At 43.0% G+C, this 25,242-nt stretch overlaps 1 protein-coding gene across 3 annotated transcripts in view; it reads right to left on the bottom strand.

The window, feature by feature from the left end:
• The window catches only part of RAPGEF2 (Rap guanine nucleotide exchange factor 2), a 244,697-nt gene extending 242,961 nt beyond the window's left edge, over nt 1-1,736 (bottom strand). For all 3 annotated transcript variants that reach the window (XM_054989494.1, XM_054989497.1, XM_054989495.1), the window contains exon 1: nt 1,276-1,736. In XM_054989494.1, the coding sequence (XP_054845469.1) occupies nt 1,276-1,344 (69 nt within the window). In that variant the 5' untranslated portion in view covers nt 1,345-1,736. The remainder of the gene's footprint in view (nt 1-1,275) is intronic.
• Between the last annotated feature and the right edge of the window lie 23,506 nt (nt 1,737-25,242).

Below are 25,242 nucleotides of genomic sequence, written 5' to 3'. Positions count from 1 at the left end.
TGGTAAAAGCAAACTGTGAACAAGACATGAAACAACCTATTTCTTCTATGCTTTATTTCTACTGGAAAATGGGACCAAAGCTCTAACCTACAAGCAGTAAAAATAAATATATATAATATTCAAAAACGGGTATTACCTAAATCTTCTGTTTCTGATAAATCTTATTGCCAGCACTTTGCTGTGGACAGTTTAAATACCACAAGCATAGTTACTGCACCATTATCTTCTGGCACTGACAAGCTAACACACCAACTGATACAATAATCCTTGTTTCCTTACAACAGAATACTAAACAATCATCAAACCTGATTAACAGCAGCAAATCTGCAGGATACAGTACCCTAACATTTTAAAAACTGTTATTCTTGGCTTGCTTATTAGAGTAGATATTTTACATGACTCCTTAGAAACTACAGTTGTAAAGTCTGTAACTAAACTGACAGAACATGGATCTTAAATGACACTACTGCTCCATGTATTCTGACATATAGCTGTCCGAGTACTGAGAAGAAAGCTCAGTTTAAACTGCACTAAAGAATTAACTTAATTCCCATAGTGTAAAGAAATGCAAGCACTCTCTAAGACTACCACTGCTGACAGAGATGGGGGAAGGGAAGCCTAGTGTCGACTGTGAATGAATGAGAGGCTTTCCTTCTAAACAGAAAAGGATTAGAGATGTCTGAAAATAGTAGATTAGCTGATGCATGCATACACAAATAGGACTATAAAATAAATGGATCGTTTGTGATTTTACACACACTTTAAGCCAGGCAATGCAGTTAAAATGAACGATTCCACACAAGTTAATATCCGTAGTCATCCTCTTATCCCCTCCAATCATGAATCTAGTAAGCCATTGTATTCAGTCTCTAGCATCGCAACTCTACACATGAAAGGGCATAGAGGGGGGGATACGAACAGAACCCTCTCTTTTCACTACCCCAACCCCTTTTCACCTCTCAAGTATGTGAACAGATGAGGTCAAAGTATCTTAGGGGCTATGTGGACGACTGGAAATAGCGCATACCAAGGAAGGGGCCCAATGCAGAAGGCGTGGGGAGGGAGGCGGCGGGGCGGGGGGGAGAAAAGTAGTCAGATAAGGCAGCCGATACGCTTGGCTCGCCCCCGAGGAGAATAAACTGCACCTCAACGAAGAGGGGGGAGAGGGGAAGAGGGGAGGCGGGCAACAGGAGAGGGAGGGCAGCGAAGGGGCTCCCAGAAGCCCCGAAGAGCAAACGAGGCACGGTCGGAAGCAGCCTTGGCGTGGAGGGATACCTGGGGGCTCCTGTCGGCCGGGTTCTTCATGACCGCTTGGCGGAAGTTGTTATCCACGTAGGACGCCATCGCGCCCCTTCTCTGCTCCTGGCCGGAGGCGGCGTCCCGGCCCCTCCGCCTCTTCTTCGGCCGCACTCAGGCGCCTAGTCCCGGCCCCGAGGCGAGGCGTCACTAGCCCGGACCGCCGCGGCTAGGGACGGGGTGTGTGGGGAGGGGAAGAGTCCTGGCTGAACAACGAGGCAGGCGGGCAGGGGCGCCTCACTTGGGCGAGGGCAGAGGAGAGCCCCCCCTGGGCTTCAGCAGCGCCTCTCGCCGGGCTCCGGGGTTGGGGCGGCGTCGGCGGCCGCGAGGAGCCCCGGCTCCGCCGTCGTCGCCGCGACTGCTGCCCTCCTCCTCCCCCCTCAGCCGCCGCATCCCCTCGGGCGGCTGGGCGGGAGAGGGGCCGCCGCGACCTCGTCGAGTTTGGGCTCGGAGGAAAAGCCTGGCAGGGAGGCAGGCGGGCGGGCAGGCACGAAGGGGCTGCGTCGGGGCGGGGGGCGGGCCGAGGCTTCACGACGGGAGCGGCCTCCTGCGCTGGCTGGCGCTTTGTGCCGCCGCAACCATGGTGAGAAGGGGAGGGAGGGAGCAGAGCGCCCGGCCACACCGGCAAGGACGGCGGCCAGGGGGGAGGAGCCGCCGCCGCCGCGAGTTCCCGCCCCTCCAGCCTCGCTCGCCTTCTGCCTCAGGGCGGGGACATTACTCAGGCTCGGCTGGCGGGAGACAGCACAAAAGGGGAGGGGCCAACCGAATGACAAGAATGCCCATTGAAAACAATGGGAGAGGCTTGAAGGCCCATTGGATATTATGGGAGCCAGGACTGCCAATTGCCTTGCATTGGCTCCCTCGAAATACATTACAGCACCAAAAAGTTGTGATGAAAACGCGGAGTGGATTTCAGAATCTTGCTTTGGGGCTGGAATGACGGTCTCTGCAACCAGCTAAACTGCTTTGGGGCTGGAATGACCGGTGTCGCTCTCTGGGACCAGCTAAAGTGCTTTGGGGCTGGAATGACTGGTGTCATTCTCTGGGACCAGCTAAAGTGCTCTGGACCTGGAATGACCACCTCTAGAGAATACTGATAGTCCATGGGATCACCTAAACTCCAGGGCTGGAATGATGCTCTGCATGATTCCCTTTGGTAGACATCATTCCAAAGGGAATCATGCAGAGCATCATTCCAGCCTCAAAAGCAGTTTTGCTAGTCCCAGGGACCATCATTCTGCTCTGGTAGGCATCAGTCCAGCCGCAGAGCAGTTTAGCTGGTCCTAGAGACCATCAATGCTCACTTAGGGTAGTCATTTCAGCCCCAGAACAAGATTCTCAAATTCCATCCCACATTTTCAATGCAACTTTTCAGTGCTGTAATATATTTCAATGGAGCCAATGCAAGTTAATTGGCATTGGTAGCTCCCCAAAAGAATTCCCACTCCTTTGCTGGGCTCAGCTCAAAGGTACGCACCCACCCCCACCCCTGCACTCATTACCACCATTTATTTGGTGTTAATTAATCCAAGGAGGATTAGTCAAGCCTTCCTCAGGCTGGGTATTCTCCGCCATTGAAGTGAGTAGGGAGGAACTTCATAGAGCAGGAAGAGAGCTGAGGCTGGCCACTCTGGGACCTCTGCCCACATTTCCTTGCTAAATTTGTAGTTGTCATCATACCGTTAGGAGAGTTCAGGAAATAATCCACTTTTCTCACTGAGCTGATGAGAGTTCTCCATAAGGAGTTGGGGGAGATGGTGACTGGATTGTCAAAGTGTCTAGAGGGGAAATTTGCTTTTTTAATGCAGGTTTCATGGGATGTTATTTACCAGATAGTAAAGAGTCCAGTGATCCAGAGGAGTTAGCCGTGTTAGTCTGTAGTAGCAAAATAAAAAAGAGTCCAGTAGCACCTTTAAGACTAACCAATTTTATTGTAGCATAAGCTTTCGAGAATCAAGTTCTCTTCATCAGATGCATGATAGCATCTGGAAGCATCTGGAAGCAAATATCATCTGGTAAATAGATCCAGAGGAGTTAGCCATGTTAGTCTGTAGTAGCAAAATAGAAAAGAGTCCAGTAGCACCTTTAAGACTAACCAACTTTATTATAGCATAAGCTTTCAAGAACCACATTTCTCTTCGTCAGATGCTGATGAAGAGAACTGTGGTTTTCGAAAGCTTAGGCTACAATAAAGTTGGTTAGTCTTAAAGGTGCTACTGGACTCTTTTCTATTTTGCTACTATAGAGTAACACGGCTAACTCCTCTGGATCTATTTACCAGATGATATTTGCTTCCATACTATGAAAAGCTTCAGCTGCCTATTTCCACATATTACACCTCTGCTAAAAGGGCAGGACTTTTTTCTCAGGCCAGTTGGCAACTCTGATGATTAAGTGGATGGTGCACTTGTCCTGAATGGGATTGCACTCTTGCTTGAAGGATGAGGTTTATAGCTTAAGTTGTGTACCTTGATCTAGGTTTGGCTTCTAGAACCCCAGGGACCAGGAGTGTTTGAGCTAACACACCAGCTGTGCCTGCTGCTGGAACAGCAACACCAGCCCTTGGATCGTAATGCTATAGCTCAGCGGTAGAACTCATGCCTTGCCACCAGCAATTTTTCTTCTCAGCAGATCAGCCTGGAGAGGAACTGAAAGCCACCTGCATTCTAGAGCCACTGCTAGTAAAAGGAGGTAACGCTGACCATGATACACCAATGGTTTATTATGACTCAGTATTGTGTGTATTTGTATGTTCACATCATTGCTGCTGCAAGTGGGAAAAACTGGTAAAATACCTCAAAATGTTATGTTTCCAACAAAGACTACCTTGCATTGCCTGATTTATGTTTCAGTTTGTTCCCCCCATCCAGTTCACCACTGACTTCAAATATCAGAATTTCTCCTGCCTTTCCCACCTGAGAATCAGATGGAAATGAGAGGTAGAGTTAGGTATCATCTCTATACTGCTGACAATCAAGAATCAAGCCAAAACTGCGAGATGACCTTCCTCAGTATATTCATGAATCTGAAAACAAGATAGTACCGAGACACCCTGCAACATGGAGGCCAAAGGATGGAGAATTCACCCACAAGGACTATCATCTGAGAGCTATACTGTAGGAGTGAAATGGATCCATCACAAAATAGAGTCATAGAAGGGACCTCCAGAGTCATCTAGTCCAACCCCAATTTAGGGTCATCCAAACTCAGAGGATCCAGTCTGACCAGACACTAGATGACAATTATGGAGCATCACCGTGTAAAAGTGGCCTTCTGTGAGAATATCATTACTCACAGACTTACTTAAGATATTATCCATAGATGTAATTCTCCAAGGCAAAGACTATCCATGCTTCCCTTATCTCTGATTTCCCTAATTATATAGAGACCAATAATATTTACTAAAGACTCCATGATTCTACTCATTAACTTTGCCCTGCTCCCAAAGGCCTTATTGAATTTATTGTCCCACCAATACCCTGTGGTGATGCCTATCCATAGCATCTTAAAACTTTCCAAAATTATACATATTTTAAACCAGATAAATTCATAGCATTTACTCCCTCCCATTCTCAAAAAGCTAGATTCATAGCGTTTGTGCCCCCCCTCCATTTTATAAAGCCTTTGATTATTATGTACTCATTTCTGTAGAGCCTGCTAAATGTAAAAATATATCATGCAATACACTTGGTTACTTTTGCAGACATACTAATATTACAATCATATATATGATCCTGCATCTATCATATTCCCAATTCAGTATACTGGAATTTTATTCATTACTATAGTCACAATATTGTATTAAAAATGGGTGAGGCATGACTAACACCACCTGGTCAGTTTGTGGCCGAAGTGAAATTCAGATCAGAGATTCTGTGGTTTGTAGTGGTCTTCGCTATGAGGCAAACCGAGAAAAAAAGGGGGGGGAGCTTCCTTCACGGAACTACTCAAAGGGGAAGGAAAAGGAAGCGTGCCACACAATAAGGGGATAACTGAATTCTCTAAGGAAACTGTATAAATTTAATAATTCAACAAGTGAGTTATACCCTATGTAGTAAATATCCACTAAAAGTGCTAAATCCAAGTAAAGTGAGAGAGTACAGTCCCAGGGATTATATAATCAAAGTTCAGACGGCTGTATGTTGACCACGACGTCGCATAGTCACGAGGGGAAGCACCCGTAGCAGTGGCAACGAGCAGTACCGGTCCAATCCCAATTTGCTCGTTTCAGAGGTACTCTTTCATCAGGCCCACATTCTACAGGTACAATATCAATTTTTGTAAGCATGTGCATATCATACAATTCATGAACAATTACAAGCATATTAAAAACAACTACTTACAATTTACACTTCCAACATCTGATACAAAATACAACACCGTCGGGGTGGCTTTTCACAAACAGCAAGGTCATACAGCATCATGGTAAGGGTGGGGCTCATTGGAGTTATTTTTGACAGCACCAAGGTGGTTCCTAATTGGCAAATCTTAAAGTGGCCATGGACCAATAAATTCAAAAACACAGACCTTGGATGTAGACCTACCTATAATTAATAGAGGTGTATTTACAAGTAATTATATTGCACTTATCCCATTCAATAAATAAATAAAATACATCATTAGGAAAATACAACATTAGAAAAATTCAACTCTAAAAAATTAAAAAATTACATTTCTGAAAATATATATAGGAAATATATATACCTCTATTTACTTAAAACCAATACACCTCTATTTAGGATCGTGCTGAGGAAGCTAATGGGCTCTAGCATAAGGAAAGGGAGTTGATTATACATCTGGGAAATCTATGTATGCTCAGAGGAAAACAGAAAGATCCACATCATTATTTAAACCCTGTGGAACAATGGTTTTTAGTCTGAATATCCAACGTATTTCCGCTTGTAGCAGAAAGCGGTTATTGTAGCCCGGGTTGTTTACCACCTCCAACACTGAGTATTTGAAAGTCCTATTATTGCCATGCACCCCCCAAAGATGTTGGTAGAGGTGCATATCCTCATTATGAGTTCTGACTCGAGACATGTTTTCCTGTATTCTCAGGTGAACAGGACGGGTGGTACAGCCAATGTATATTAAAGGGCAATCACATTGGAGAAGGTACACCACATTATTACTGCTACAGGTAGAGAAAGATTGTGAGACTAGTGGTCGATTTAAAGAGGGGCATCTGATGGCACTCAGATCTGCACAAATTGCACATACACTGCAGTGCCCGCATTGAAAATGCCCCTGTGGCAGGTTCAATCTCTTTTCAGTCGATTTAAAGTCAGAGTGAACTAGTAGGTCTTTAAGATTTTTTGTGCGACGGTAGCCAACCCTCAATGGGGTTTCGCACCCGGGTATGTCTAAGAGGATGTGCCAGTTTTTTCTAATGACGCTCACAATTTGCCCAGACAGAGGGGAGAAATCTACCGCCCACGTGATTCCCCTAAAAGCTGCATCGCGTAAGGGCATCCTTTTCCTTCCCCTTTGAGTGGTCTTCCCTATGCCAGCTCTAGTCATACTAACTGTGTGATTATCTGAGTTATGACCTACATTTATTTAGGACTACATTTATTTAGGAAGGAAAAGCTGTTTAATTTGTATCTAAAGGTGTTGGGTGTGGACGAGCTCCACAAATGCAATGACAAAACTGCAAATGCTGCAAAAAGGTATGGGACTCAACAGGCATAGGACTAAACATTAATAATATTCCATCTGGAAACTGAGTGTGTGTCATTTCATTGCAAAGCCACCTTTCTCACATTCCTCAAAGCTCACCCAGCAGACAAATGCCCTTGCTTTGCAAAAACAGTTTTAATGAAATTTAGCACATCTTTTTGTTTTGCGTGATAGATTTTGTCTTGCATTGCTGCTTAACCTGCATAAGTCGTTAAGACAATTATAGCAGTGTTTCTGTATAGCACTGTACATTACCACACATGCTTAAATAATAATTACATTCACTGCAACAGCAGTTTAAGCAAGGTGCAAGGTTGTTAACTTCATTTCTTGCCATAAACAATTTGTACTCTCATGTTCTAGCCTGTTGTGTAAACAATCGTAATGTTATGAGAGGTGATAATAACCACTGACTGATACTCCTATACTAACACCAAGTTAATAGGAATTCAATAGATGGGTACATATTATTTGGAAGGAAGGGCATTATAATATGTACTAAATAAATCAATAAATAATATTTAAGATAGTTTTACAAACTAAAAGATGATTCTTGGGCCATGCCAGTTTCTACATTATATAGAAAACTGAAAAAAAAAGTGTTGTATCAAAATCCTGACTTCCGAGACTGCTGCCAGAAGCTTGCATGAATGGGGGACATAAAGATAAGTGACAAGGATCAATGGTGTCTGATCTAACATGAGGAACAAGTCACAAGCAAGGCAGAAGGGCAAACAGCAGTGAAAAGCAGGTGAGATCAAGTAACTCCCAGCTATGTCAGAGGAAGTTCAAGCCAAATCTCTGCCACAGGATACCATTCGGGTATGAACATCCAACTAAGAAAATAACTAAGTTTATCTACCTCCTAATCCCACTTTATTCTTTTCACTGGTTGGCTGGCTGAGTGGGCTTGCTTGTTTTCTCAGGAACTAAGTTCAATCTTAAGTCCCAGCCACTCACCCCAGAGCTCCTGGAGGGATAGCTTTTGCACCGAATAAAGTCAAGAAAAATTGGTCGTAGTGGATAGTTTCAAGAAAAAATAACAAGGACAGAATCATCAAGGCTAACTATGTTGGCACCTATCCAGCTGTTAGTTCGATATAAGTGAATTACAGTCAATATACATCTAGGCAGAACAGGATTTGCCCCAGCTTGAAAGCATGAAGTTCCACAGTAGCAATCTCTGTTCAAGCTACTCAGTGGACTACTCGAGCTACACGTCTCTATATGATCAGGAGGATGAAATTCTGATTTGTTTTTGGTTCTATAAAGGCAGAGTCTTTAAGATACATCTGATATTCTGTTGTCTGTGCATTTTCTCCCCCAACTACTCATTCTTTTCTTATTTCTCATTCTAAAGCATGTCATTACATTCCTTTATTAATTGGCATCCAACTATTTATAACTCAGACTAATTGGAACCTGAAATATGAACAATGCTGAACTATAAAGTACTAGGTTTGCTTTACTGGAATCTCCAGTAAATCTCCCTCCTTCATTTCCACAATCTGCATACAATTTGATAACAAACTGTTAGATCCTGGGCTAATTTTTCAGCTGAAGAATCATGTAACATTTATGGCTCCCTATTATGATTACAGAAGATGAATAAAGGAAATTATGATTGATGTATGGCACTACTTTCTTAGAGAAGTCAACTGCATCATGGTTAGGTCAGAGACTGGCATACTCTCTTATTTCATATTATGTTCCAATACAGAGCACCTCACACAACAAGATGTCATCACCTTTTCAGCTGTTGCTGGCAAAGAATATGTTCCCTCCTCCACGGAGTCATATATTAGTCACCTAAGGCAAGATATCCTTATCTGAAACTCACTTATCATAAATGGTCCGTCAAAAGATATGCAAAACATTCCTAGTTAAAAAATTATTGCTCCCTTTTTATCAGTCCATCAGCAAATGACTTTCAATGAATTCTATCAAGACAGTGATATTATCAGGGCTTTTTTTCAGCAGGAACGCGGTGGAACGGAGTTCCGGAACCTCTTGAAAATGGTCACATGGCTGGTGGCCCCTCCCCCTGATCTCCAGACAGAGGGGAGCTTAGATTGCAATCAAACTCCCCTCTGTCTGGAGATCAGGGGGCGGGGCCACCAGCCATGTGACCATTTTCTCCAAGGGCAACCCACTGAGTTCCACCACCTCTTTTCCCAGAAAAAAAGCCCTGGATATTATCATTATGGAACCACAGTTTTCCAAAGATTCTTTACTGACCTCATAGTTGGTACTGAAAATACATATAAACAAAAAAGTGTAGTTTCTTATTGTTGCGTAGTAGAACTACTAAACAGCTGAAAGTATTGTTAAAATGGATTTTTTAAATCCTTTCTTACACACTTAGCCGTATATTCTTATATATAAATGTTCTTGTTATGATTTCATTTCCTTTAAATTCAGCTTTTCAAAGCGGAGAGTCAGACAGTTATTTAAACTTCAAGAAAAGAAACAATAGCTATTGAATGAGATTTTATGAATGTTGAACTTCATTATGTTGAAGGCCATTATATTTTCAAGGACAGATGATTAACAATGAATCATTTTCATTTTACTGATTGTTGATTATTGATAGCTTGAACTGTGACCTTCTTAAGCACTTGAAAAGCAAAAGGATAATAGAAGTCGATTGGAGAAGAAATAAAAGCAGAAGGAATGCATAACTCTGCTAGCAATCCAAATAATATTCAAGTTAACAGGAAAATCCCCAGCAGTACTGAAAGGCATGGCATGGAAGGCCCATTAATCCCAAGATTCCTAGCTTTGGAGTCCTAGCTTTATGCTCCAATACAGCAGTTCTCAAACATTAGCAACCTGCAGTTTTTCATGAATACTCATGAAACTCTCACCCAAACTCTCTTCCTATCCCCCATCATCATCTTCCACATGCCAGACAAGCCCCCTTTAAAGTGATCAGCAAGCCCCATGGATGCCTCCATCGTCTAGTGTCCTCAAAACAATACAGGGGAAAATCACATCAACTATACTTTAAAAGCAATTTTAAATGGATTGCCTGTACATGGTCTCCAAGGTCAGGTCTCAGAGGGGTAGCTGATTCAGTAAGGCCACAAGTCAAAAGGTGCAGCAGCTGATCCCAAATTCTAATCAGTCTCACTTTTTGATTAGAAGGAATTTTGCACTGGATTATTGTCTACTAATGAAGACCAGGGCTGCAGAGGCAGCCAATGGCAAACCTCCTCAGTTAGTCTCTTGCCTTGAAAACCCCACCAGGGGTCGCCATAAGTCAGCTATGACTTGAAGGCACTCTCTACTACCAACTTATAGCCGAAAGGGTTGGGAAAGGCCCAGAAAAATATTTCAAATGCTCATAGAAATGAAAAACGTACAGCATTTCATTAAAATTTGACCTTCTGGTATTCAATTGAAAACTGCTATTGGCTACTACGTATAGTCTCCATATGTATTAATCTGTCAGAAAGGTTACTAATATAATCCATACTACATTACAAAAATGTACTATACGGATAGGGAAACTTGCTATCTGTGCAGAATATTTTCCAACTGCCATATCTCAGAAAGAATATTGCAGAGCAATATGTACATGGAGCTGCAGGTTTGTAAAGCCAAGTACTGAATTCATTGATATAAAATTAATCTATTTTATTATTCTACACAGAACATTGCAAAAATGTCAGTAAAGGCTTGGATTAAAAACAAAACATGCAGACAGAATTTCAAGAAGTGGAGAATAAAAATGATAGAGAACTACAATTGCAGTTGCCAAGTAAGCATCCAAATGCTTTGTCCAGTTATAACGTAGGTCAGCTAGGGGCATTTAAAGAGTAATCCTAAACTGGTCTGCTTAGTATCCCACTCAGGTCTATTCAATGGGACTTACTCCCAGGAACATGTTCTTAAGATTGCCTTGTTTGGTTCAGAGACAGTGCCGGATTTATGTATAGGCTAAGTAGGCTGAAGCCTAGGGCCTCTAAATCTAGGGGGCCTCCACAGCCCAGCCCCCCCCCAAAAGCAGGCAGTCTCCCCTCTCCCAAAATTGCAAACCCAAGACTTCATGCGAGGGCAGGGCCCAGCAACTATGAGACTCAGGGCCAGCAAGTGGGGCCCAATTTGAAACTCTGGGGCCCAACTTGAAAAAAATTTTTGGGGCCCAGTTCACAGCCAAAGTCTGCAGAATCTTAGAGATATAAATAAAATCCATCTAGATTGCCCTGGTGCGGGGGGCCCCTTAGGAGCGGCCCACGGGGCCCAATTTGGCCAAATTGCTCCAATTGCCTTAAGGCCAGCCCTGATGAGACTATACAGGGGTTGGACTGACAAGCGCTGCCCCTTCTAGGTCCCTGGTGCCACTATTCAGAGTACAGACTCCAGGACTCCAGAGCCAGCAGCCCAGAGTCAACAACCAGCTGCAGAGCCTTCCCCAGCTCAAGGGTCAGGTCAGAAGTGGTACGTGCTGCACTTTAATCAGTGGGAGAGTGCGAGTGGGGGGCCGGCTGGGGCAGATAGACCAGGCAAGCAAGCTCTCCCAAGTCCCTTCCATTCCTTCCCTCCTCCCTGGCTTGAATAGAGCAAGGCAAGCACATGTGACTGGCACTGGCCTCACCCCTCCCAGGCAGGGAAGTCTGTCTTTCACACTTCACGGAGCCCTGCCTCCAGCAGGCACTTGCAACCCCTTTCTCAGAACTTCCTGGATATGAAAAGAAATATTGATGGTGTCAATTGTCATGCCAATAAATCCAAACAATACTGCTTCATACATTAATAGTAGATAAATTGTTCTAAAGCCATTGCAGAATCTAATCAAAGTTTTACATATTTATTTTATATAACATTTTTGGCAGTTGGCTCTTTTAAATGGCTAGTATTGATTATTGGATGGAAGCCTGGTGTTTGCTGCCACTGGAATTATTAGATGAGAAATTATAGTTAATTATTAACCTATGTTTTTGCATCATTTTCAAGCCTCCTAAATGCATGTGTCTTGGAGAAAATTATTTGGAATCCTTTTGGCAATTTTGGGAGTTTATAAACTTTTGAAAATGTTTAGAATGGAAAATGATGTTGTGCTATAGGTTTGGCTTGTTGGATGTGACAGAATAGACTCTGTCTTGTGTTTGCTTTAATTTAGGTTGTTTAGTTAAGTTAAAATGGCCACCCACCCTGGGAAGTTGGGCAGAACTCCAGGGTAGGCCTACAAATCCCAGGTGCCTCTATGGCCAAAAAGTGCGGGAAAGCCAGGGGGTGGAGTCAGAAGATATAAATGCTCCCACCAGCCTGGGAGGGGGGAATTATCCTGCAACCCTCAGAGAGGCCAGGAAGCTCTTGCTGCAGATTGCCCACAGGCAGAGAGAGGCATTGGGGATCAGGGAAGGCAGCAGTGGGAAGGGATCCTCGGAGGGATCCAGAACTACCTGTAGAAGGCAGGAGGCCAGGCTGCAGGTTGGTAACTGAACCTCATCCCGAGGGAAAATAAGTATAGGGATCAGTTCAGGGACAGAGGAACTGCGTTTTGTCTTATTTTATTTGTGCCTGGTGGTGTTTTCCTTTCTGTGTTTGATTTAAAGTGACTTTTTGTGTTTAAAATCCTGTTACTTGTAAATAGTCAATAAAATGTTTGTTCTTGGTTTAAAACCCCAGTCTGGTACTCTGACCACTAAGTCCCCCCGCTCTGCCCACTACCAGTGCCTTAAGAAGGGTCCTGGGAGGGGAAAAGCCCCAAAATGTGCAGGTGCCAAACTGAATTCTGTAAACCTTCAGCAGCAACCATCTATACCTTGTGCCAGGGGTCATTTCCTAGAAAAAGAACTGCAGGAACTCATTAGCATAACTCATTAGCGTATGTCACACCCCCTGACATCACTGGAAGTGTGTCAGAAGGCAACATCCACCCCTCAGGCCCCTTTCTGCAAAAATCTCCAGGTATTTCCTTAAAGCAGAATGAACTCAAAGCAGCTTACCCTCCTCTGGAGAGCCAGCCCTGCTTGCACCCATGCACTCACTCTCTCTTACAAGTCACAAATGAAAATAAAGCAGCATGAATTCCAAGCAGCTTAAGTTCTTTTGGAGCTCAGCACCACTCGCCTTGCACTCATTCACTCATTTTTCTCTCTCCCCTCCCCCCCCCGTCACAAATGAAAGTAAAGGAGCAGAGCAGAATGAATCCAAGCAGCTTACTGTTCCTTTGAAGCCCATCCCCACTAGCCTTGCACTTGGAGGAAAAGAAATCACGTGGGTGGGGCCAAAACCCACGTGACCTCTTTTCAGATCTACTGGAATGCCGTTCCTGTGTGTTCCGGCTCCAAATGAGCCCTGCCTTGTGCCAATAGCCACTGATGGGCCTCTGATCCATGTGTTTATCCAGTTGAAGATTAATTTTTATTTTTATTTTTAGATTCTAATCTGAGCATGAGTAAAAGATTTGAAAGCGGTGCTAGCAAGCGCAAGAGACAGAGACTTGAAAATGCTATGGTAATGAAGTTAAGACCAATCACTGCTTTCGTGCATCAACCACTCATTGAAGCAACAAGAGCCAGCAGTGAAGCTATCCAGCCTGAGCCAACTACTAGCCTGCAACCAGACAAAAACCTCCCTGAAAGAGAAACAGCGAAGCAGGATGTGGAACAGCAAGCTGATTATGAGGAAGCAGCCATGATGCTGGCTCAAACTGAAAATATAGAACTAATTCAAGAGTCACTTACTGGACAGGGAGAGGCTAAAGAGCCACAAGAAAATAATGTAAATAGTCAGATTTTGCAGTTCACACCTGGTAAGATAGGGCAAGTACAAGGTGTTCCAGATGCAGATAAAGATAGTACAAAACATAGATCTAATGTAACAGATGCTGGTTTGTGGTCAGAATTATCACATGAGGAAGTATCCTATTGGGTAGAGAGGGGTCCCTCTCAAGTTCTGCATCATTGTGGACCATTTTCAAATTCCAAGCGAGTGTACAAAAAGCAGTCCAGGTTTTACACAAAAGCTCTTTTTTATTCAACAAAAGCAAATGGGGAAACGTATAGCTGAGAGTGGCTTGTATATTCTCCCTCAAAAAGCCAGATTTATTGCTTTGTTTGTAAACTCTTTCCAAACCTTGCATCTTCTTCCACAGCTTTAGCTACTGAACGGTTTGATGACTGGCAAAACCCCCATCTTATCCAAACTCATGAAAACTCAGAGAAGCATAGGAATGCCATGTTGGCCTACCTAACAAGGAAGCGAGGGCAAATGTTAACTTCCAAACTAGAGGAACAAATAAAAGCAGAACAACAGTACTGGCAGCATGTCATGGAGAGAATTATTGCTGTAATATGCACTCTTGTAGAATTAGGCTTACCATTCAAAGGAGACAATGAACATTTTGGATGTCCAAATAATGGCAATTATCTTGGTCTTTTAGAACTAGTGGCAAAAAATGATCCATTTTTACTTGCTCATATCAATTGGTATGGACATTCTGGATCAGGCAATCCCTCTTATTTGTCAAAAACTATGTGTGAGGAAATTATTCAACTCATGGCAAAAAAAGTTAAGGATGCAATTCTGGCTGATGTGAGAGAGGCTGGATATTTCAGCTTTTCAGTAGATTCCACTCCCAACATTTCACATACTGATCAGTTGACTTTAATTATCAGATATATATCACCTGAAGATGGTTTGCCAAATGAGCGATTTTTAACTTTCCTTGAGCTAAAAGACCACTCAGGAGAAAGCATGGCTGATTTATTGTTCAACTATTTCACTACTGAGCTTGAAATTGACTTTAGAAAATGCCAAGGGCAGTCTTATGACAACGCTGCCAACATGGCTGGTAAGTACAATGGTATGCAGCAAAAAATCGAAAACAAAACAATTCGCAAGATTTATTCCATGCGCAGGTCACTCTTTAAATCTGGTGGGCCGTTCAGCTGTGGATTGCTGCCTTGATGCAGTGAACTGTTTTGGCATTATCAATGAAATTTATACCTTCTTTTCATCCTCCACAAAGAGATGGGCAGTTCTAAAATCCGTTTTGCCACCTCAGTCTAAAGTGCCTAAATATTTGTCAGACACGAGGTGGGACGCACACGCAAAAGCCACAGAAGCTGTTTTGGAAAGTTACAGTGCTATCACTGATGCCCTCAGTCATTTGTACTCTGACGTTGATGGGAAGGGGGAGACCAGGCTTCAAGCTAACCATCTTTTACAGAAAATGGAAGAACTGGAATTTGTGTTTATGCTGCATTTTTGGACCCGTGTGCTAGGTCACTTTCACAAGGTCAGCAATGCCCTTCAGAAATCAGACCTGTTACTGAGTTCTTGTGCAAGTTTGTACAGTTCACTTCTGGATTTTTTAAGGAACATTAGAGAAGATTTTGATGAGCTTGAGAAACAAGCAAAAGCCACCTTGCCAAACGTTAACTACAAAACAAGGAGACAGAGTAAGGGAACGGCAAAGAAATGACAGAAGTGCACCTGATGCCTTAGATGCACTTTCTTCAAGAGATAAGTTTAGGATAAAATCCTTTATTCCTATATTAGATACACTTGAAGCCAATTTAAAGAGAAGAAGTACTGTGTACAGTGATGCTGCACAATTGTTTTCCATTCTTGCTAATCTGACAGCATCTAAGCAAGAAATTCAGCAAGGAGTTGAACTGTTGATGGAAGCATACCCAGAAGATATTGACCTGAAACTTATTGATGAACTTTTGCACTTTCACCTGTACATGAGACAAAGCCATAGGCTTACAGAAGAGCACTCTCTGTCTCATACAGACCTTTATCAAATGATATACAAGGAAAAAATTCAGATGGCCTTTCCTAATGTGGAAGCAATCTTGCTGCTATTTCTTAGCTTTATGGTCACTAACTGCTCGGGAGAGAGGAGTTTTTCAAGACTCAAAAGAATTAAAAATGAATTAAAGGCCACAATGTCTCAAGAGAGGTTGTCCGCACTGAGCATTCTGTACATTGAAAGTGACAAACTTAGACAAACAAATTTTGATGAAATTTTGGATGATTTTGCTATGAGGAAGGCTAGAAAAAAACATTTTAAGTCTTACTGTATTTGATGGTTGTAGTTTACTTCTTAATATGTATTTTAAAACTGTTTAGTAACAACATAAAGTTGATTCTAAAAGTGCCACACTGTCAGGTAATCATGATCATATTGTTTATACTTCCCAGGCATATAATTTGTAAACTCAAGCGGGTTTTTTTAAGAACAACTTCATTTTCCTAAAAATTAATGCTTATTCCACAAAAGGTTTACAAAGTTCAGTTATTGCAAAAGTTTTTCAGTGTTAATTTTAACATTTATGCATTTTTTTTATAATCACTATGGTATTTAATAATAATATCTTATGTCCTTTAGAGGAGAAATTGTGAACTGCAGATTTTTAAATACCCGTCATCATCATTGGCTTCACTCAATTTTGTTTATAACACTCTTCCATTTTCTTCTAGTCATGAGGGTGGGGGATTGGGAGGGGCCTCACAAGTAGAGTAGCCTAGGGCCTCTCTTCATCTAAATCCGGCTCTGTTCAGAGAGCAATAAGGCCATACAGCAATGGGCGGATAGGGTTCTCAAATATAAATACCCTTGTGATGCCTTGGATCCAGTTTAGGGGAACTGTTGGGAGTGCTGGGACAAAGTTAAGGGCCACATAGAGTCCCCTTTTTCAGGGCCTCAAAGAACTGGCTCTGTACCTGCTTCAGAATATTATTATTCCAGACTCAACATTTCTTAGTCAATCAAAATGGATTGTTTACTATATGTCAGAATTAGCCGGTGACAGAACCATTTACTGTAAACGATCCCTATGTTTTGTTCTTGACTGTCTAGTCTCATTATTATTTACTAAATCTCTCCCATTATTCCTGTATCCTATGTTTTAACAGCATGCATTACTTTGCAAAAAAATGAGTCACTCAAAAGTCACTCCGTCGGTCTAAATGTAAAGGTCCCTAAATGAAATGTTTATCAGATTATATGCTTTATTACTCTGATCTGTTCAAAACATATGCACATGTGAATGTGAGAATGAGTGCACACCTATATAGGCTACACATTCCAAGTGTGTCTGCTTGAAGTTGAATCCCCACCTACATAATAGTATGACATGTTCTATGAGGTATCAGTTTCATTCATGCAAATCAGATTTAAAATGCAATTAAGGTTACAAACAAACAAGCTAGACAAGAAAATGTTTGTGCCATTTGTAAACCAGCAGCTCCCTGTTGTTCAACAGGAACCTTTCCCCATAAAGCACTGCAAATATCTTTCAGGAATCTAGGGGGTCGGCTCTCACTCAAACCTAATCAGTATCTCATCCCATCCAAGTTCATTCCGTGTAAGTCAAAGCTGAAGTGAACTGCTAAGGCAGTCTAATGCCTGTTGTGGAATTGCTCAAATTACATCTGACAAGACGGTTCTAATGCACTTACTCTGCATGTCTGTGTAGTACCAGAATAGCCAATGGCAGTACTGATGGGGCAGCATTATTCCTCAGATAGCAGTCTGTGAGTAGAAGTTTATTTTTCCACACCAACTGAGCTCCTGTGGAGTGGGAGTGTTGGGAAACATAATCAAACTAACACCCACTTTGCAGCAATGGCTTCATGATTTTGGAGTGCATGTGTGTGTGTAGTATGAGGCTATCGTTTGAGGGGGTGTACAGACGGAGAAACAAATGTGCTTCCTTAAAGACCTCCTCAGGAGGCAGGATGGGCGGCAGTCCTTTTCACTTTGTTCCTGTCAGAGCCTCCTGGTGCTCCTAGCACCTCTGCAGCTACAGAGTGGACACCTTGGATTAAACCAGAGACTCATGATGATAAGAATTGTTCGAAAACAAAATGCCATTTCACAATGAGGCAGCCAGGTCTCTGTGAAAAACTGTCACACCTCTTAAGCAAGGGCTTGTCTTGTGACTCTATCTCCCCACACGCAGGCCAAAATGAACAACTGGTACTTGTGGGACAATAACCTTACATTCCATTCCACTCAAAGGCATTCCTGCCTGATAAACTAATCTAGTTCTTAATCAACAGGATAACTTCTTTGCCTTCCTCTTAGAGTGAGTCAAGTATTCAGAAAACTGGGTTCCCTCCACTGGCAGAAAACAGAGTGAATTTTAAGGATAAAATGATCCCCTTTTAGCCTGCAGTCCACTGATGAAATCCACCCCAGAACTGCTTCTGTATCAACATGGCGAACACATTCACATGGCTGTCTTGCTCTTTTTCCCCTTTTTACTCCATTCACTCATGGTCCTGCTTTAGAAATCTCTCTCCTTCCCTCTCTCTCCATAGGCAATGCACTTCCCGCCCTTTTCCCATTGGTTCCTAAAGGTCATGAATGTGTGACTAGATTCACATTCAGACATGCATTGGGGGAACTCACATTAAAAAGTGCTCATTTACGTGGCACTGTGAGGAGAGAGAAAAGGAGCTTCCAGTTTCCCTCCCATCCCACTTTCAGCAGGAGTATGTCTGCACTTTGCAAGCATGCCAACAGAAAGAAAAAGATGAGTGATTTCCCCCCGCCTCCGGGAGCATGAGAGAACCTGGCAACTCTAAGTCAGGTTCTCATGACCCACTGTGTGTCAGACATATGTATTTTGGCCTTGTGTCTCAAAACCCCATTCTGCACCTTTATGCACCCTACTCCTGTCACTCTCCACTTTGAGACCAGTCTTTTTCTCTTTCCCACTGACTTGCAACACCCCTTCTTCCTCCCCCTTCCTCCCACTCTTCCCTCTTGAGGAGATTGCACATACATCAGTGGACAGGCTCCACTTGGAATAGCCATTGGTGAAGACATCTAGCTTAATTAGAGTTGCCAGTTCCCTCTCCCCTCCCACTGGGAGGGTAGGATACCTGGCCCTTACTTTGTGTTGGACACAAAGTTATTCTTTTGCCCATGCACAGCCCAAGTTTGATGCGGTAAGGTTGCTTCCAGAAAGGACATCACTGCACCAGCCATGTGAGCACTCCCACACTCTGCTTGGAGGTGATTCAGCCCATTTGGGGCCCAAATTGGCCCCAAACCAAGTGCGGGAGCGCTCCCGCGGCTGGCACGACAACATCACTTACAGAAGTAACGTCCCTGTGCCCCCATGGAGCATGCGCACAGTGGGGGTTCCCTGAGTGCCTGCTGGTGGTGGGCAACCTCCAAAGGGCTTGCTATCTCCACTGATCACTGGACGATTGAAGGGCAAGGGGTCACATCCCTAGGAGTTTGCCTGCCACCGGTGGGTACCTGGGAACTCTAAGCTTAATGTGACTGCTTCCACAAGGGACTGATTCATTGCCTTTCTACTGCATTTCCCAGTTTTGTGTACTGTAGTGCATCACATTCCCTTGTACCTTTCCCTCTTACTGTTCTGTCAGCATTCAATCAAGATCAATCAAGATCAATTTCTTGAAATTTCTTCAAGATTTCAATTTCTTGAAATTTCACCTTTTTGAAATTTCACTCAGAGGTCACATCAGTGTATAGACTCAGACTTAGGATTCCTTACACAGTGTAGAAGGTGCAGATGTGAAGGCCATACAGATGCATTCCTCTCACTTCCCTGTGGGTGTAGCTCCTTTCAGGATGTATATGATACAGTAATACAAGGACTGTCTGTACATGCAGCAGATGAGGTGGTAGACTTAAGGTAACAGAATGTGCTGTACCATTGGAGATGAATGATACACACTCATAATGCTCTCCCTTATAAAAAGTATTCCATGAATATTTTTAGAAATAGCATGTTTTTTTTAAAAGGTTCAAGCCTAGACCTTCTCAGGCTGCACTAGTTTTTCACTTACAGGGAATTATTGATGATGTAAGGGAATGTAGAAAAGTGCAATACCTCACCAGCAGTCTCAAGTAGAATGGTGCATTCTACCACCTCATAGGGATACCATACCCCCGGTGGGGGTGGGGGATCCCCCGCTCCCACCCCTCACAACCTGCCCCCACTTACCTGGCCAGCGGGGGGGGGGGCACGCACCTGTGCGCACTCCCCTGTGGCGCTGCGCACTCCTGTGCGCAGCAGCCACCTAGATCAGCCCAGTTTAGCCTGGATTGGGGCCACTGCGGAGCACAGGAGCGCTTCTGTGCACCGCAGCAGTTCAAAACAGGCCCGATCCGCACCCAAACAGGGCCGTTTTCGGCATTGCGGAGGGCAGGAGCGCTCCTGTGCTCTGCAGCGGCTCAAAATGGGCCAGATTTGTATCAAAATGGGCACATTTTGGGCCCATTTTGGGTCGCTGTGGAGGGCAGGAGTGTTCCTGCCCTCCACAGCAGCCCCGATCCAAGCCCTTGTGGAGCGTGGGTGCGCTCCGGGGGGGGGGCACCACGTGATGATGCCACTTCCCAGAAGTGACATCATCACGCTTGTGGGAGTGCATTTGCGTGCCCCCCCCCCCACAGAAAGGTGAGTGCCAGGCCCCAATCCCCCTGCCGGGAGGTTGAGGGAGCCTGGCAACCCTGCCACCTCAGCACTCTGCCATATCATGACCACCTCATTCTGCTACATGTATAGACCAGGCCTTAGAAGCCTGCAGGCAATTAACTGGCTGGTTATTCCAACAATATGTGAAATGCCTTGCTTTTCCTTTCACTACTTAGTCTCTCTCAGTTCCTTTAGCCAGCATCCCTAGCTTTGTTGCTGGCCCACCCACAGCCATACCATATCCCTCTTCCTAATCTTAAATTGTGAGATTTCTCCACAGACCCTCCTAGATTAACCTCCTCCTATCTCAATTGATCGTCTCCTTTTCCACAAGTCTTTTTCTCCACCTTCCTTTCTTTGGGTTCCTTTTTTACAACCTACTGCTGACTATACAACCCTGCTACAGTTATCTTGCCTCTGGATTGCCCGTATACTTAAGGAGCCCTTCTTAATATACACCTGACCCAACCCCTACTCTCTCTTTCTGCTCTTTCTGGCTTTTCCGTTCTGTCTCTAATCATTTCAAGAACATTCCATCTACCAAGCCCACTCTTCTTATTTGCTTTCAGAGGTGTAATTACCAGAAGCATAACATAAAATATATGAAATAAAACACACAAGCTGTTTCATTGCATCTCTAGCATTATCTTTAAATACCCAGAGAGATTAAGTGTGGCATAACACCTCTTGAAAACAATTTTCTTCTCCTAGTAAATGAAATCACAAGCATTTCTTACTACAAATAGCAATTTGAGCAGAATACCTCAAGCATTTGTTCGTATTAGGCATTGCTGTAAAACAATATGAAACAGACTTCTGTTTTCCTTTGAAGGACAGATTCTTTTTTTTTTTAAGTGCAAACTTGTCAGGTATTTACTATGCAGGTCTGGTTGTGGCAGGCTTCAACAAGCTGCGGCTTCATGGCACCGTTCTGCAACTATTATGATTCCAACAGCATATGACATTGGCTTAATGAAACATTGCTGGGAATGTGCCAGTAAGTCATAACTCTGATTCTCAGAGCCTATACAGCTCAGATAGCAACCTTTCCTTTCCTTGAGATTACCTCTCAAAATCCAAAAACTAGCAAAAAGTTAACACACACACACACAAGCAAACATGTTGGCCATCTAACCACTTGCAGGCTTGATATTTAATTCTGAGAAGGCATAAAGTGCTAATAAAAAAGCAACCATTCTGGCAAAGCCATATGGCATTTCCACACAAAGTAGTTAGGGCGTTGGACTAGGATCAAGGAGAGACAGGTTTAAATACCCACTCTGGTCCAAGTTTACCCATAGTCAGGCCTTTTTTTATAGGAAAAGAGGTGGTGGAACTCAGTGGGTTGCTGTCAGAGAAAATGGTCACATGGCTGGTGGCCCCGCCCCCTGATTTCCAGACAGAGGGGAGTTGAGATTGCAAGAGGTTCTGGAACTCTGTTCCACCGCGTTCCAGCTGAAAAAAAGCCCTGCCCATAGTAGTCCCTCTCTTTCAGCCTAACGTATCTCACAGGGTTATTGTGAGTATAACGTGAAGGAGGGGAGAACAATGTACAGTGCCCTGAGATCCTTGAAAGAAGGGCATGAGAGAATAGTACTAATATAAAATAAATCATGAGTGCATTTGCTTAAGTATGTCGCAAGTGCGCTTTCAGCCATTGCAGAAAACTCATGCAAATGACTTTACCAGAAACAATGGCACAATGTCCCATACACAGATAAATGGCAGGGCAGCTTTAGTGTGGATGAAGTCATTTTGAAACTGTTCTCCATCCTTCCCTGGGTTCTCATAGGGTGGATATATGTATTTTAAACATTTTTATGCCACCTTGCCACCCAACTTAGAATCCCCTAGGCAGCAATCAAAAACATTAAAAACAGCACTGAAAATACATAAAAGATCATTAAAAACACCAACTAAACAAAACACACAAACAAGAAGAAGGGTCAGTGAGGAAACACCAAACAAAACGGAAAAGTCTTCACCAACTGGTGGAGGACAATGATAAAGAGGGGGCAAGGCAAATCTTCCTGGGAAGGGAATTCCATAGTGTTGATGCCACAATTGAGATGGTCCTTTCTCAGGTTGCCACTCATCTAGCCTCAGGTAGTGGGGCACCCAAAGTAGGTCCCACAAAGATAAGCAGAGTGCTCAAGTAGGTTCATATGGGAGTAGACAGTCCTGGTCTCAAGACAGAAAGAAATGGAAAATAAAGTAATGGTCCACAGCTGCCCATACCTGCTTTGGATCAGAAAGATCTCTGATTCTTGGCAAGTGGCAATGGTGGGGACATCTGCCTACAGATGGTGTGTGTTGAGGTGAGGGTGGGGGGAGGGTCTATTACTTACTTAGATATTCAGAAATACCAAATCTAATCCGCACTTCAAGAAAATCATCTTCTTTTGGAAATGCATTATTTTACCAGTAATGATAACTGTGGCATCCTAAGAACATTTTCCTGGAAATAAGACCCACTGAATAGATGTGAGTAGGAGTCTGAGGACACCTGTTTAGGATTCAAGTGATCAGCTCTGGTCCGTAGTGTTCTGACTGTGCGATCCTATGCATATCTACCCAAAAGTAAACCCATCTGTGTAAAAAGCAGCTTGTTTGTGTTACGTGCTGCCAAGATATCCAAAATGCCTCATCATTAACAGACTTGACTGAATCTTGCAGTCTTATGGATGGGGCTTCCTTTATTGAGTCCAGCCATTTCATTTTGAGTCTTATTCTTTTCCTATTGCCTTCCACTTTTCCTAGCATTATTGTCTTTTCCAGCGAGTCTTGTCTTCTCATGATGTGACCATAGTACCATAGCCTCAGTCGTGTCGTTTTAGCTTCTAGGAAGAATTCAGGCTTGATTTGATCTAGAACCCTCTTAGTTGTCTTTTTGGCTGTCCATGGTATCCATGAAACTCTCCTCTAGCACCACATTTCAAATGAATCAATTTTCTTCCTGTCAGTTTTCTTCAGTGTCCAGCTCTCACATCCATACATAATAATGACGATGGAGAATACCATCATGTGGATTATCTTGATCCTGATCTTCAAAGAGACATCATTATCCCTAAAGATCTTTTCAAGTTCCTTCATGATTGCTCTTCTGAGTCTCAATCTCCTGGTTTCTTCATTGCAGTCTCCCTTTAGGGTGATGACTGAGCCAAGGAATAGAAAATCTTTAACAATTTCAATTTCTTCATTGTCAATTTTCAAATTATGTAATTCCTCAGTAGTCATACTTTTGTCTTCTTGGTGTTCAGGTGTAATGCTGCTTTGACACCTTCTTCTTTAACCTTCATCCATAATCTTTTAAGTCCTCATTATTTTCTGCAGGTAACATTGTGTCATCTGCATATCTCAAATTGTTAATGTTCCTTCCACCAATTTATATTCTAGCTTGTTCTAAATCTAATCCAGCTTTCCTTATGATATACTCTGCATATAAATTGAACAGATGGAGGGGATAATATACCTCTTTGTCTGACATATTCACCAATTGGAAGCCATTCAGTTTCCCCATATTCTGTCCTGACAGTAACCTCTTGCTCAGAGTGCAAGATTCACATTAAAACAATCAGATGTTGTAGCACACGTATTTCTTTTAATACCATCCATAGTTTTTCATGACCCATACAGTCAAAAACTTTGCTGTAATCTAAAATTCTTCTAAAAATGCAAACCAAATCAGATCAAAATACAGATCACATCAGGCCAAAATGCTATATATTTATTCATTTACTTTGTTTATACCTCACCTTTCTCCCCAATTTTATCCTCAAAACAACCCTGAGGGGTAGGTTAGGCTGAGAGCGTATGACTAGTGTATGATCACCCAGTAAGCTTCCATGGCAAAGTGGGGATTTCAATCTGGGTCACTCAGATACTAGTCCAATACTCTAACCCTACACTACACTGGTGAGAGCTACTGTAGCGTAGTGGTTAAGTGGCTGGGATGTGAATCAGCACCTTGCTGGTTTAACAGTGCAATCCTAAACAGAGTTATGCCAGTCTAAGCCCATTGAAATCAATGGGCTTAGACTGGAGTAACTTTGCTCAGGATTGCTCTGTTAATCTTGCTACTGCCATTGAGCTCAGTAGGTGGCCTTGGGCAAACCACTCCTCTCAGTCTCAGCTTCCCAGCTGTATTATGGGGATAATAATAATGACGCTGACTTTGTTCAGTGATCTGAGTGGGGGTGCCAATCTGTATAGAAGAGCGGTATATAAACACAGTTATTATTATACATGGTCAAAATTCATACTCTAAAGTATAATAGGTACACTTGCTAAAAGGAATTTTATTTTCTCACTACTAAGAAAATGCAATGTCATTGTAGCTTGCTCTACTACAATTCTGATATTTTTTACAGTTGCTTTCAATGGCTTCAAATGGCAATGTCCACAAAAGCAGCAGATACGTTTTAATATCAAACAAATATTTAGAGGGGGGAACACTTGGATCCCCTGCAGAAAGAGAACAACTACAGGATATTTATTGTGTGACACTCATTTGAAATGGTGGGAAGTTTAAAGTTTGGAGCTAGATTGCTGGTTTCTGAAACAAGGTGATCATTAAACATTATTTTCTGAATCTTGCTTGAAGAGTAACAAAACATACCTGAGCCAAACAAAAGCTGGAGGGAAGGGCTGTTTACTTCCTGCCCACAAAAATGAACACTCCTTTTCCACAGGTACTATTAAGTACCTTATTTAAAAGAACAGGTTTTGCAAGAGGAGACAATAGAATTAATTAGCGATGAAACCCTAGATCTGGCAATCTGCAAAGTGAAAGACTCTCCCCCCCACCTGCTTTCACTCGCCTGCACACCGATATGCATACGGGTAC

The sequence above is a fragment of the Eublepharis macularius genome, chromosome 10 (genome assembly GCF_028583425.1).
Source record: "Eublepharis macularius isolate TG4126 chromosome 10, MPM_Emac_v1.0, whole genome shotgun sequence".
NCBI classification, from domain to species: domain Eukaryota; kingdom Metazoa; phylum Chordata; class Lepidosauria; order Squamata; family Eublepharidae; genus Eublepharis; species Eublepharis macularius.
Note: the sequence above shows the minus strand (reverse complement) of the source record. Positions and strands in the feature narration are given on the sequence as shown.